Source organism: Mercenaria mercenaria, chromosome 10, assembly GCF_021730395.1.
Source record: "Mercenaria mercenaria strain notata chromosome 10, MADL_Memer_1, whole genome shotgun sequence".
NCBI lineage: Eukaryota > Metazoa > Mollusca > Bivalvia > Venerida > Veneridae > Mercenaria > Mercenaria mercenaria.
The window spans coordinates 14,304,674-14,318,574 of record NC_069370.1 but is presented as its reverse complement, the minus strand read 5'-3'; the positions used below and the strand labels follow the sequence as shown (position 1 = coordinate 14,318,574).

The 13,901-nt window shown below is 34.7% G+C and overlaps 1 protein-coding gene across 1 annotated transcript in view; it reads right to left on the bottom strand.

Annotated features, from left to right (window-relative positions):
• Positions 1 to 12,384, bottom strand: part of LOC123561025 (mucin-19-like) — a 33,445-nt gene extending 21,061 nt beyond the window's left edge. Inside the window, exons 1-2 of the mRNA XM_053516773.1 lie at positions 12,301 to 12,384; positions 11,885 to 12,013 (exon numbers count right to left, since the gene is read on the bottom strand). Of these exons, the coding sequence (XP_053372748.1) occupies positions 11,885 to 12,013; positions 12,301 to 12,367 (196 nt within the window). The 5' untranslated portion in view covers positions 12,368 to 12,384. The remainder of the gene's footprint in view (positions 1 to 11,884; positions 12,014 to 12,300) is intronic.
• Between the last annotated feature and the right edge of the window lie 1,517 nt (positions 12,385 to 13,901).

The following is a 13,901-nucleotide window of genomic DNA, read 5'->3' as shown; positions in this document are numbered from 1 at the left end:
ACTGGACACTTACACGGCTAATACAATGTGCACATGATTTCCTTTACAAATAACTGTATAAAGGTAGTTCTGCATGTTCAGAGTTCTTTTAGAAAGTAAAATTTGACTGAACCATATTTTTTTAAAAACATACTTATAAAATTCGACCAAGAAAAACGATAGGAATAAACCTTTTAATTTTATTACAGCGCTTGCCAAACTGTTTTTACAATTTAACTTTCATTTTATTTCAGTTTCACATCAGATAAGTAATAAATAAAAAACTGGTCGTCGTCAACAAAAAGGAGTAACAGTCAACCATTATAGTACATCACTTTTTGAAATAATACACCGTTTTCTCCTTTGTGACTGTTAATGTCAGTGCAGTTCGTAGAGAGAGCGCATTACAAGTCTCTTATTTCAGCGGCGAAAAAATCTAAATGTACAAAAAGCAAATATGGAGGGTATAAGTCTGACGTCTCAGCCAATTTTCAGGATAATAATGACAAGCTGAGAGGGGTTTCAAGGAGCCATAACGATCAAAATGCGCCTGAATAACCGGATGTTTCACTAAACGTTGTCATTCGAGGGCTTCCAGAATCTCGAGATGAGAACACCAGCAGAAAAGTCAACTCTCTGATCAAAGATAGCCTCAAGGTTAATGATGTTTCTTGTGCAAGTGCCATCCGTAAAAGCGCGCCTCATCATTCGCAACTCGGGGTTATTATAGCTTCGTTTAGTTCACATGAGGAAAAACGTAAAGTGATGGTTCAGAAAAATGAACTCAAGAGCAGCCGTCAATATTCAAATGTTTTTTATAAACCATGATCAATCTCATGCTAACAGACTGATGTCCAGCAATTTTCGTACAATATTACGAGTCTTGAAACATCATGACTTAGTAGTAAAAGGATCACGTGTTGTTCACATGAGTGCTCCAGATCAGCATGAACGTTCTAGAGACAGGTCTCAGTCACGTGGTAACGGTAGGTTGAATGAACGTGATTACCGTCGACCTTATAATGAACGTAACAATGGTCGTGGTACTTCACGTGGTCACAATAGCGGGGAATGGAGCAGTCGTCATGGTAACAACAACTACAAAAGGAGCGGTGCAAATGGTCGCCATGGTGGTAACGGTGCAAGAGACAGACGTGATTAGTTAAAAGCGGGGTTTTGGAATGTCCGTGGCTGGAATAAGAACCTTTAATCCTAACAGTAATATTTTAAGAACTGCTTGTATTTTACATTTTAATTTTGATGTTTTAGCTGTTGCAGAATCTCATTTAGTCGGTAATGCACTTCCGCCCTGAATCCATTGCTAACTGACTGTGTATTTAATTATGAAAATGTCAGCCTAACAATAGTTGATAAATATACTTACCTTGGTATTGTTTCGCAAAAACATTTAGATATGAACATAACTGCGTAGCAGGTTGCGAAGAGTGCAAGTCGTGCTTTGGGACTTTTAATTGCCAGGAGGTTTCCCTTATAACGTATTTACCAAATTATACAACGCAATAGTTTGGCCTGTTATTGCATACGGTTCGGCAATTTGGGGATATAAATCATTTTCCTGTATTAACTCTGTGCATAACGGAGCTATGACGTTCTTCCTTGGTGTTGGTAAATATTTGTTTGTTTGTTTTGGGTTTAATGCCGTTTTTCAACAGTATTTCAGTCATGTAACGGCGGGCAGTTAACCTAACCAGTGTTCCTGGATTCTGTACCAGTACAAACCTGTTCTCCGCAAGTAACTGCCAACTTGCCCACATGAATCAGAGGTGGAGGACTAATGATTTCAGACACACTGTCGTTTATCAAATAGTCACGACACCAATTGCAGCTATAGCAGGTGAAATGGGGTGGCAACCTCCTTTGGTCCGTCAATAGACGTCCATATCTTATTATTGGTCTTGTGCTATCCGAGTAAAGGTGATCAACTCTTAAGGTTCTGTTCACAAATGCTTATTTGATAAGGTTATGTGCCAAAACCTGTTTTTATATATTACAAAGGCGTAGTTTTAGCTCACATTCTCTTAAATTGTTATAAAATGTTGTATTTCCCGCTGAGAAGCAGCTGCTAATTAGTTCACTCTCGATCTGATCGGGGATGATAACTGATTTTCTAAAATATTTCTTACTGTGCACAATTGTGCTTGTAATATTTCTTCAGTTTCTTACTTTTGTTGGTTTTGGTAGCTATTTATTCTTCAATCTGCAGTTGTTCCTCAGTTTTATGCTGTATATACATTTTACTGTTACATGATGTGATGCCGATATGTTTACTGTGATAAGTCTCTTATAATTCTACTATATTGAATGGCTATGTACTATGTATTAATGTATTGTATATCATGGTTTTGACGTTGTATGTACATAGATGAGACTAAGATAAAGATTAAAATCTTCTTATTTGATAATCATACTGTATAACAAAAACATTTTTACATTATAATCAAATAGAACAATATCTCATATGCCTTTAAAACAGACAAGACGTAGAACTCACAAGCAAATTTCGGGTAATTTTCCCATTAGTTACTAGTACCCCATTGCGAATTTTACACAAAAGAATTGGTTAGATGTTTCCCTTTGAAATAGTAGGCTAAACTGTACCTACATTGCGAATTTTACAAAAAACATTACTTTTTTAATTGTGTGAGGAAATCAGGCATTTTAATTATGTCCAATATAGTTACAAGAAGCTTGAAACTTTCGTAAAGCTGTATCTTTGTGTTATTGTTTCTGGTTTATAGAACACACCAAGTTTATTGGTCTTTCAAAAAACTGAAAAGGGTAATATACGAAGAGTAATACTTAGCGCATCTTCCCTTGTCAACGTTAAAACAAATCTTCACTGAACTTCCGACTTACTTGTGAATCGATTACATCTGAATTTTTTTATCATTAGTAGGATCTATTCTTGCACGTTAGTGTTGCGATCTTTTGTCTTGTTTTGCATTGTAGTCATATACTTTTAAACAATTAAAAGACATGCGTTCAAAAAACATATGCCAATAAAATGGCACACCTTACATATTGAATATCTATGGACGTCACTTTCGGTAGTATCATTTTATAAAATATCTAGAAAAAAAAACGTAAAACGGTTGCTAACTCCATCTTTATCACTGATTGTTCCAGATATGGAATTAACATGCATGCAACACTTGATAATGCTTAACAATTTAACTGTTAACACTCTAGAGGTCACACTTTTGGCCCAATCTGAATGAAACTTAGTCAGAATGTTACCCTCAATAAAATCTTGGACGAGTTTGTTATTGGGTCATCTGGGGTCAAAAACTAGGTCACCAGGTCAAATCAAAGGAAAAGCTTGTTAACATTCTAGAGGTCACAATTTTGGCCCAATCTTAATGAAACTTGGTCAGAATGTTACCCTCAATAAAATCTTAGAGGAGTTCGATATTGGGTTATCTGGGGTCAAAAACTAGGTCACCAGGTCAAATCAAAGGAAAAGCTTGTTGACATTCTAGAGGTCACAATTTTGGCCCAATCTTAATGAAACTTGGTCAGAATGTTACCCTCAATAAAATCTTAGATGAATTTGATATTGGGTTATCTGGGGTCAAAAGCTAGGTCACCAGGTCAAATCAAAGGAAATGCTAGTTAACACTTTAGAGGTCACAGTTTGGATCTAATCTTAACAAGAGCCATGTCAGACATGGCTAATCCCCCCACCGGGCAGCTGTATTTGCGAATGGAATGTTAATTTTGTGGTTGTTTAGTAATCATTGTAAGTCTTTTGTTTTTTAAAGTCCACAAAAAACTCCTTACTAGGTAGAGATACCTTATATATAATAAAATTAATAAAATACACCTAAAACTGGAGAGTAACATCTATGCTGTACCACAGAAAAGTGGTCTTGTTTTTTCCCTAGGGTCAATTATAAAAATGTTACAATATAAGTTATTTATAGTAACAACTAAGGGAAGTTAATCTTTAAAAAAAAAAAAAAAAAAAAAAAAAAAAAAAAAAAAAAAAATTGCAAGTCCACACAAAAATCTTTATCAGGAAGAGACTGGTCAAAATACACCTCAAAATTGGATTTAGCATGTTTGTTGTACTACAGAAAAGTGGTCTCGATTTTTCCCTACGACTAGTAATGAAAAAGTTACAATAAAAGCTATTTAAAGTAACAACAAAGGGAAGTAATTATAAAGAAGGGAACTGCGCATGACACTTCGTCTCATGATGGTGTATAATTGTGCCAAGTTACATCAAAATCCCTCTATGCATGAAGAAGAAATGCTTCGGACAAAGTCATTCTTGTATCTGACCTTTGGCCTCTAAGTGTGACCTTGACCTTAGGCCTAGTGACCTGGATCTTGCGCGTGACACTCCGTCTCGTGGTGGTGACGTTTGTGCCAAGTTATATCAAAATCCCTCAATGCATGAAGAAGAAATGCTCCGGACAAGGTTTTAATTCTTGTATCCTTTGACCTCTAAGTGTGACCTTGACCTTAGACCTAGGGACCTGGTTCCTGTGTATGACACTCCGCCTCGTGGTGGTAAACATTTGTGCCAAGATATATCAAAATCCCTCCATGCATGAAGAAGATATGCTCCGGACAAATTTTTTAAAGAAAATATGATAAAGGGGAATAACTCAAAAAATAGGCAAGGTAGAGTTATTGTTCTTGCACACTGCACTTCCTCCCAATGTGTTCTATCAGTGTATGAAGTTTGAAGAAAATCCCTCCAGTACTTTTGGGGTTATGCTCCGGACAAAATGTTTTAAGAAAATATGATAAAGGGGAATAACTCAAAAAATAGGCAAGGTAGAGTTATTGTTCTTGCACACTGCACTTCCTCCCAATGTGTTCTATCAGTGTATGAAGTTTGAAGAAAATCCCTCCAGTACTTTTGGAGTTATGCTCCGGACAAAATTTTTTAAGAAAATAAGATAAAGGGGAATAACTCAAAAAATAGGCAAGGTAGAGTTATTGTTCTTGCACACTGCACTTCCTCCCAATGTGTTCTATCAGTGTATGAAGTTTGAAGAAAATCCCTCAAGTACTTTTGGAGTTATGGTCCGGACAAAGATCGTTGCGGACGCACGGACGGACGGACGGACGGACGCACGGACGGAGAGCATTTCTAATATCCCCTTCACCTTTGGTGGGGGGATAAATAAAACTTGGTCAGAATGTTACCCTCAATAAAGTCTTGGATTAATTTGATATTGGGTCATTCGGGATCAAAAACTATGTCACCAGATCAAATCAAAGGAAAAACTTGTTAACACTGTAGAGGCCACATTTATGACTTTATCTTCATGAAACCTGGTCAGAATGTTAATCTTGATTATTTATAGGTCAAGATTAAATCTGGGTCAGGTGATGTCAAAAACTAGGTCACTAAGTCATTTCAAAGGAAAAACTTGTTAACACTCAAGCGGCCACATTTATGACTGTATCTTCATGAAACTTAGAATGTTAATCTTGATGATTTTTAGGTCCAGTTCGAATCTGGGTCATGTGGGGTCAGAAATTAGGTCACAGGGTCAGATCAAAGGAAAAACTAGTTTACACTGTAGAGGCCACATTTATGACCATATCTTAATGAAACTTGGCCAGAACGTTAATCTTGATGATCTATCGGTCAAGTTTAATTCTAGGTTAGGTGGGGTCAAAAACTAGGTCACTAGGTCAATTCAAAGGAAAAGCGTCTTAACACTCTGGAGGCCACAATTATGACTGTATCTTCATGGAACTTGGTCAGAATGTTAATCTTGGTGGTCTTTAGGTCAAGTTCGAATCTGGGTCATGTGGGGTCAAAACTAGGTCACAGGGTCAAATCAAAGGAATAGCTATTGAACACTTTTGAGACCACATTTATGACCATATCTAAATGAAACTTGGTCAGAATGTTAATCTTGATGATCATTAGGTCAGTAGGTCAGGTGAGCGATACAGGGCCTTCATGGCCCTCTTGTTTAAAGTTCACATCAAGTTTACATGAACAGAACAGAATAGAACACAGTTTATTCAATTTACACACATAAACAGGTACCCCGTTGTACAAGACATTCATATAATATTCATATTGTACATGGTCATTTCAAAATAGATGTTTTATCGATAGACTTTACGAACAATATTTTCTCTATTACATGTATGATATTTCTTCATTTGTTTTACTTGATTAAATATTTAATACCTCTTGTTGTAACAAGCACAGTGGAAAAAATAATTTGCAAACTAAAAATAAGATAGGATTTGGAAAATAAACTGAAAGGTTAAAGTTTTTAATAAATAGTAATTTCTCGTCTTAAAAGCTATTACTACTGACTCATATAAAACTCATACACACAAACATACTATGTACTTCGCTTCATGATTCGATAATTCATTTCTCTTCTTATCAGCTGGGAGATTGTATTTAGCAAGACTTCAAATAACAACTTTATTTTTTGACTTGGGTAATTGAATGAATTTGTGCATACTTGGACGTCTATAAAAATATGGTTTTATGAATTGGTGTCGTAACTTCTCATAAATGGGCAGATTACTGAAACAATACTGCATTTGGATATGCAAGCATAAAAATTTGCATGTGTACTCGTCTAAGCCTACTTTTTTTCAAAAAGCCCGTTGCCACTTAAAAATTTAAATGGCAGCCATTTTTCAAGATGGCCGCCATAAGAAGTTAATTATTGACTTGAACAGACCTATGCTGAGTTTTTTTTTTTTTTTTTTTTTTTTTTTTTTTTTGATACACAAAAGACTGGTTTCAAAATACAATATGGCGTCTTTTTTTCAAGATGGCCACCGTTTCATGTAAAGGCTGAACACCACTAAATCCAGCTGTTCTTTATTTCATATAAAGTCCACTCACTTCATAACGGTGTTTCGACATTTTCTAGCATATCAGATTTTCAGACACTTATATTCCCATAATGAACTAGATCGCTACTTTAGAAAAACAAAAAGAAAAGGGGGTGTTAACTTTTATATAAGAAAACTACAGTTCGTTAAATACAACCCGCTGAATTTACTACTTTTCGCTTCTTTCAGTTTCTCTTTTCGTGACATTAAATTCTTACGCCGCCATTTTTATCTAGCATGCGATAGGAACATGCCGATTTCATTAGAATGCAAAGTGATACATACTGAAACGCGGTAGGGTAAAAGTAAGCACGTTGCTGCCGAGAAAATGCACTAGGAAAGGAAAAAAGATTAGTACTATTTATATTTGGACTACTTGTGACTAGACCTGCGGAGGCTTACATTCTATTTGGTAGTGATCAGCCTATAAGAGAAATATTTTGTTTGATTTTTCCATGAATTTGCATTCATTCTCAAGGTACACCTATTTCACAATGATTCTGCTTTGTTTTGGTGCAAAATATTGAGAAAATGTAGAGAAATGACAATTCATTACAGGTCACCCCCATCCCCAAAAATATGCAGAATTTAGCCCTGTGCAAGCAATATTTCAATTAATTTTACCTTATTCGTGGAATTTACATTTAACATCCATTTAATCGTTACGATGTTTGTCATTTTCATTCAGAAACATGCTAATTTCAATATTATTTAGACAACTGAAGTGCTAAAATGCGAGAAAAGACATTTACTAGGTCCTAAAACGAACCAAAATAGTGCCACCTGGTCGAAAATTCGATCTAAATTCCAAAAACACAAGAAATTTAAGCGTTTTCAGCCATTTGTTACCGTTTTACATCATAAAGAATAGATTAATGGCATTTCCATTCATTTTCGAGGGGTTTCAGAAAATAAGATGTATTGCCCCTTATAGGCTGAACACCACTAAATCCAGCTGTTCTTTATTTCATATAAAATCCACTCACTTCATAACGGTGTTTCGACATTTTCTAGCATATCAGATTTTCAGACACTTATATTCCCATAATGAACTAGATCGCTACTTTAGAAAAACAAAAAGAAAAGGGGGTGTTAACTTTTATATAAGAAAACTACAGTTCGTTAAATACAACCCGCTGAATTTACTACTTTTCGCTTCTTTCAATTTCTCTTTTCGTGACATTAAATTCTTGCGCCGCCAGTTTTATCTAGCATGCGATAGGAACATGCCGATTTCATTAGAATGCAAAGTGATACATACTGAAACGCGGTAGGGTAAAAGTAAGCACGTTGCTGCCGAGAAAATGCACTAGGAAAGGAAAAAAGATTAGTACTATTTATATTTGGACTACTTGTGACTAGACCTGCGGAGGCTTACATTCTATTTGGTAGTGATCAGCCTAAAAAGAATTAATTAACTGGAAGCCTTTATCCGCTGCTTAATTACCTATTTAGTACATGTAACCGTTTACGGACAGTTAGATTGTTGGTAGAGATGTTTTTTATCAAATATTTGAGCTGTGTTTTGATGATACACTCCAAGACCTTAAAAGCATTCACTTGACGAGCTGCATACGCTAAGCGCACCTGTAAAACAGATATCGTTTACGCGGATGAGCTGTGGTAAGTCGAAATTTTAGTTGATCGGTCCAAAGAAGTACAAAATTAATTTATTTTATCGGTCCGAGTCCGCTGTTATTTTGAATGATGTGTTTTATATTTTCAAACGATCTTTTCATGCATTGATTACTTATTTACGATGTTCCCTTCTGTCCACTATTTTATTGTGTACCTTCAACCTTTCTGTTTTTCGCCTTCATCAACTTAGTCAAGTTCGACTATCATCAGTGTAGTTTCGACATTCAATATCGTAATTACGGCTTTTATCATCATTGTTTCGACATTCACTATCGTAACTACGGCTTTTATCATCATTGTTTCGACTTTCAGTATCGTAATTACGGCTTTCGACATTCACTATCGTAATTACGGTTTTTATCATCATTGTTTCGACATTCATTGTCGTAATTGACCAGTCGCCGCCTGTCAATCAAACTTATCTATGATCCAATCAGATAACGATATTTAACACACACGTGTGTACCACTTATCGCCGCCATTTTCCTTCGACAAGCTAATTGTCGAAGTTAATAGATAAGTAAGTATCTGTCTTTAAAATCTAGTTCAAATTCATTTTAGCTAAACTGTTGAAGTGAAGTTAGAGTTGTGCAAGTTATTTCTTTCCCTTAACCAAAAGCAAGCCTCGAGAAACATGCAAACGTTTGCCTTTTTACAATAATAAGCACCTATGTCGGCTGGAGATTAATCAACTTGAGACCTTAAAACTTACATCAAATTTAAAAGTTATTAAAATGTAGCACTATATTCAATGTATGTATACCATATTACATAATAAAAAGTGAACTGTGCACTCGAAGTAACCGCTATTTGGCGAATATTTACAAAATACATGTAATAAATAAATATTTAGCTGAAACATATAATTATTGAATTACAAATAAACTAAGGTACTGGTTTTGTGAATGAACAAGTATTGTTTAATCAGGAGCGTTATATGCCCAAATAAAAAAAGCTGATCGGGTCGGCAACCTTTTTTTTTGTCAGAAATTCAGTGTTTTATTTTTTTTCTCGAAAAGTCCTAAAGTATTGCTCTACCTATAGAAAAATAATGAAGTTTTAAGCTTTTAGAAATTTGGAAAGTCGCAAGGAATCCCAAAACTGGGCACAGGAATCGTGTGAATCCCGCTGAAATACCAGTGACTGTTCGGGTGCCCATACCTACCTCCTATAAGAAAAACTTAGCAAGTTCATTAAAAAGGATGTAAGTTGCACGTTTAATAGCCACAAAAAAGAAGCCGTTTGTATACGGAATGAATTAACGTAAGTTAATTTTAAATGAATGAATAAATGATATCAAGAATTTAGAAGAATTAACGAAATGTGAATAAAGTGACAGAAATCCGGACGTAAATTTGTTAAATACGTTCATATTGCGTTAGATATACAACACTTTTATAGTATTTTCTTTAAGCGGGTAATCTGGAAACGTTATATAGTTTAAATGAAGTATAGAATTTGAGGACATACGAAAATACAGTATAGAATTTGAGACATATACGAAAATTGAATCATACATTTTAGAATTTGAGAAACATATGAGAGTGAAGAAAACTACAACTCAACGCGGAGCCTTAGCTAAACATTTGACTTTCGAATTACCAACTTTAAAAGTCAAATACCCGCAGCTTCTTAAACCTTAATAGATTTATTTCCGTTCGGAAAACATTCCATCGGATCGATATACGACTAATTAACAAACTTTTTAGCCATAATTATCTTTTATAAGGAAAGAAATATTAGCCACCATCGTAAGGGACACCACTTTCAGCATAATCGTATCCGTCATTTTGAAGCTTGTTTCTCGAAGGTTTTGCATTTCCAGACCACGTGTTCTAAGAGGCGAAGCGATCGGATGTTTGGCGACTGGTCAGTTACGGCTTTCATCACCATTGTTTCGGCATTCACTATCGTAATTACGGCTTTCATCATCATTGTTTCGACATTCACTATCGTAATTACGGTTTTCATCATCATTGTTTCGACATTCACTATCGTAATTACGGTTTTTATCATCACTGTTCGTAAATACGACTTTCAAAAAACGATCCTACTTAGTAGCACTCACGCATGTATCGGCATATTCTCGGGTGATTTCAATGTTAACTATTCTTTATTTCATAAAACGTTATGCTATCCATATTCGGTAATTCATTGAAGTTACCATCGACTGAAACCAACACCAAGTTAAACAGAAAACAATAAAAACAAAAAACTACATATCAATACGCATATGAATTTGATTTCAATATTCAACATGTGCAAATAACATGCATCTCGTAGGAAGGAAGACGAAAGTCAAAAGTAAAACAGAACGATGATGGAAGTCGAAATCACGATGATTAAATGATCGGAAAGCCTTCAAAAATATATTTATCATTGTTATCTTACTATTCTGGGGCATGAAACATTATATAAGTGCATCTTATTTGAAACATTTTAGCATTTTGTTATTTTGACAAGTCTTCCGTCAAACAATTTCACCAATGGGACAGCCTAGAGAACTTTTTAGAGATGATACTTTCCTTTTATAAAATATACTTATAGTGTCCTGGATATTTTTGCAGACTATTAAACCACCTTTTAAAAGTAGGTTTTCTTCAAATTGATACTAATTGTTTTTTTTTCCAGATAGCGTACATCCTAACCTTTAGCCTGCATTTCTAAAATGACTGGTCCATCATTCAATTGGGCAGCACCACTTATTATTTGAAGGGGTGTTCAATGAAAATGTGCTGACTGAATAGGGAACAGTCCAGAACAAGATTAGCCTGTTGCACTGGTCGAAAAAGCAAAATCACTTGCCGCCAGCAAGCTAAATGTTAAGGAAGTGCAGAACGTGAAATCATTTTTTTTAAATGAAAGTGAAAGTTTATGGTATACATGCAGTCATGTTTACTAGTCATGAAGTACATTTTGATCATGTATTCAAGCAAGGTTATTCTCGAATCTTGAATGCTCGGAGTAATTATTCTAGTACATCTGTACTATTTAATACTATTTTTATTATACTTAAGCTTCTGTGTGCCATTTAAACAAATTGAAACATTTTTATTTGAAATAAACACATCAAAATTCTATATTTTTGCTTAACATTGTAGGACACGCCGTAATTACTTCTGAATCATTTTAGACGATTTTGAAATGCTCTGTTGTGTTTGAATCACTGTTTACAGAAGGTGTAAAACAATTTAAAATTAGAAAGTGAACTCAAAATTGCTTCATTTATGAATTTAAAGTCTGGTCCATTGGATATAAATAATCTTGCTCAAGTTTCAAAGTAAATAAGTAACCCAGCACAATTTTCTAGATAAAACATAAAACTGTGATCGTTCCCTTTATAGATATTGTCATTGGATGATTATCTTGGACAAATCAAGAATAATGCCTGTAAATTTTATAAAGTAAATACCTATACAATGGTCACCAACTTCAGAATAGCCGTTTGGGCAACTGCAGTTGCCGGTACTGTTTGAACATATTGCGTTGTCGTGAGTAGTACAGTTTGCAATACTTGTACATGCTGTTGACGAAACCAATGCTGGAAAATTTGAAGTTAAAACTAAATTCATTTACTCTATGTTTCTTTTATCGAACTACAAATATTAACACTAGATATTGTTTGCATATGTTGTATAAAGAGTTTGATACATCCATTGATAATGATACATGTATAAACAGATAAATGCTTTTACAAAAGGTTATGTTGCTTCATGACAATTACTTATAATATAGCGTGTACGGTTTCTGTTTGCTATGCAAAATATGTGTTTTTATATTTTATATATGTAATTTACATCTTCATATAATTCAGATTGTTGGTCTTACCTTCTGAAACCAGGACGTAACAGCTAACAAAGGAATAACAAATCAGTATACGAAATAACCATGTCATGTTTGCGGCTTTGTGTTGACTCTGAAAATAAAGAAACTGGAAAATAATTCAAGTCATTAACATATCAATTCACGTAAGAGCTGGACCGTTTGACGAAGCTTACAGACATAAAACTAACTCAAAATGGCTTTTTATTTAGTGGTTAAGATACATGATTGCAAATGAGTAACAAGTTCACGTTTCGGCTGTCTCAAAGCGTTTCAGTGTATTGTGCAGGGGCAAGATAAGCTTTGAAGTGGACAAGGTGGTGCCCCCCTCCAGTGCATTCCCCAACTCGGTGTTATGCCTTGTAAAACATAACAGTATTTCTAGCATATTTTATGAAAGAAAATAAGGTTTTATGACCTTCTTTCAATACTAGATAGGCTAATTATATTTTATTACACGTTCATTTAATGCACCGTAGTGATCCAGTCAAATAGTGTAAAAATCTTGATGGCCTAGCGAGTTCCTTAAGTATCAATGTCATTCAAAAGTAAAGAGCATGGTTTGAAAAAAATAAGGCATAATAAAGTAGCCTTGAATTTTACATGAAAAATGTAAACGGCCACCGTTCGGAGGATAAAATAGTAGAAAAGAACAGATGCTGCTGAGCAATGAATGTCTAGTCACGCCAACAAAATAAGTATTTGTAATACCATGGGACGTATGTGTAATTGGCTTTATGTATAATACAGTATTATAAACTGTTACAATAGATACAGCTCAATAAACTCTGAGCACTACACTAGCTAATATTTACCTGTTAATTAAGATATTGATAAATTTTCAAAGAATTGTGAAATGGAATGGGGCATCAGTTATAGCGGTAGATGTCATAATGCATTCACGCTTTTCCCCACTTTACTTTCGAGAAGCATATACAATTGCTGGCTTTTAAAGACCCACCACAACCTGGTGACCTACTGTTTTCTCCCACATGAACTTTGTGAAAGTCATTCCGATAACAGATTACAGCTATACTGCAATATTATAGATGGACAATTAGGCCCTCTCTGAATTAATTTGTTTTCACAACTCCATGTGCAAACTTATTCAGACTATCTCTTTTCATTTAGGTTCAAAAATATAGATACATAACTACCGGTATATCCTACCCTTTAGATACATAACTATATCCTACCCTTTAGATAGAAAGTGTAGTCTACTCTCAGCTTAATATATCAAATACTCATAATGCAACGTTCATTCAATGAAATGTTTAGACATTAAACACATTGTCTTGGCCTAATATATATCACTATTAGTTTGTAACTAGATGCTTGTATTCCTCTCTTTTCATGTAAAATTACCATCATCGAGATACTAGAGAATACAGTTATTCTGTGGTGCGTCTTTAAGGCATTGTACCAGATGAGGAGATTAGAAGCAAAGAACATTTAAAGGAGGTCATAATTTTGGCATCATAGGTTAGTAATTAAAATTATGAGAAATTTACCCACGAAGTAAGATTTTGAAATGGACCTTTGCCGTTGTTTATATTCCCTCCTTAGGCAGTGTGCTAATCTAAAAGTAAGGTGTTGTGCACCAAATA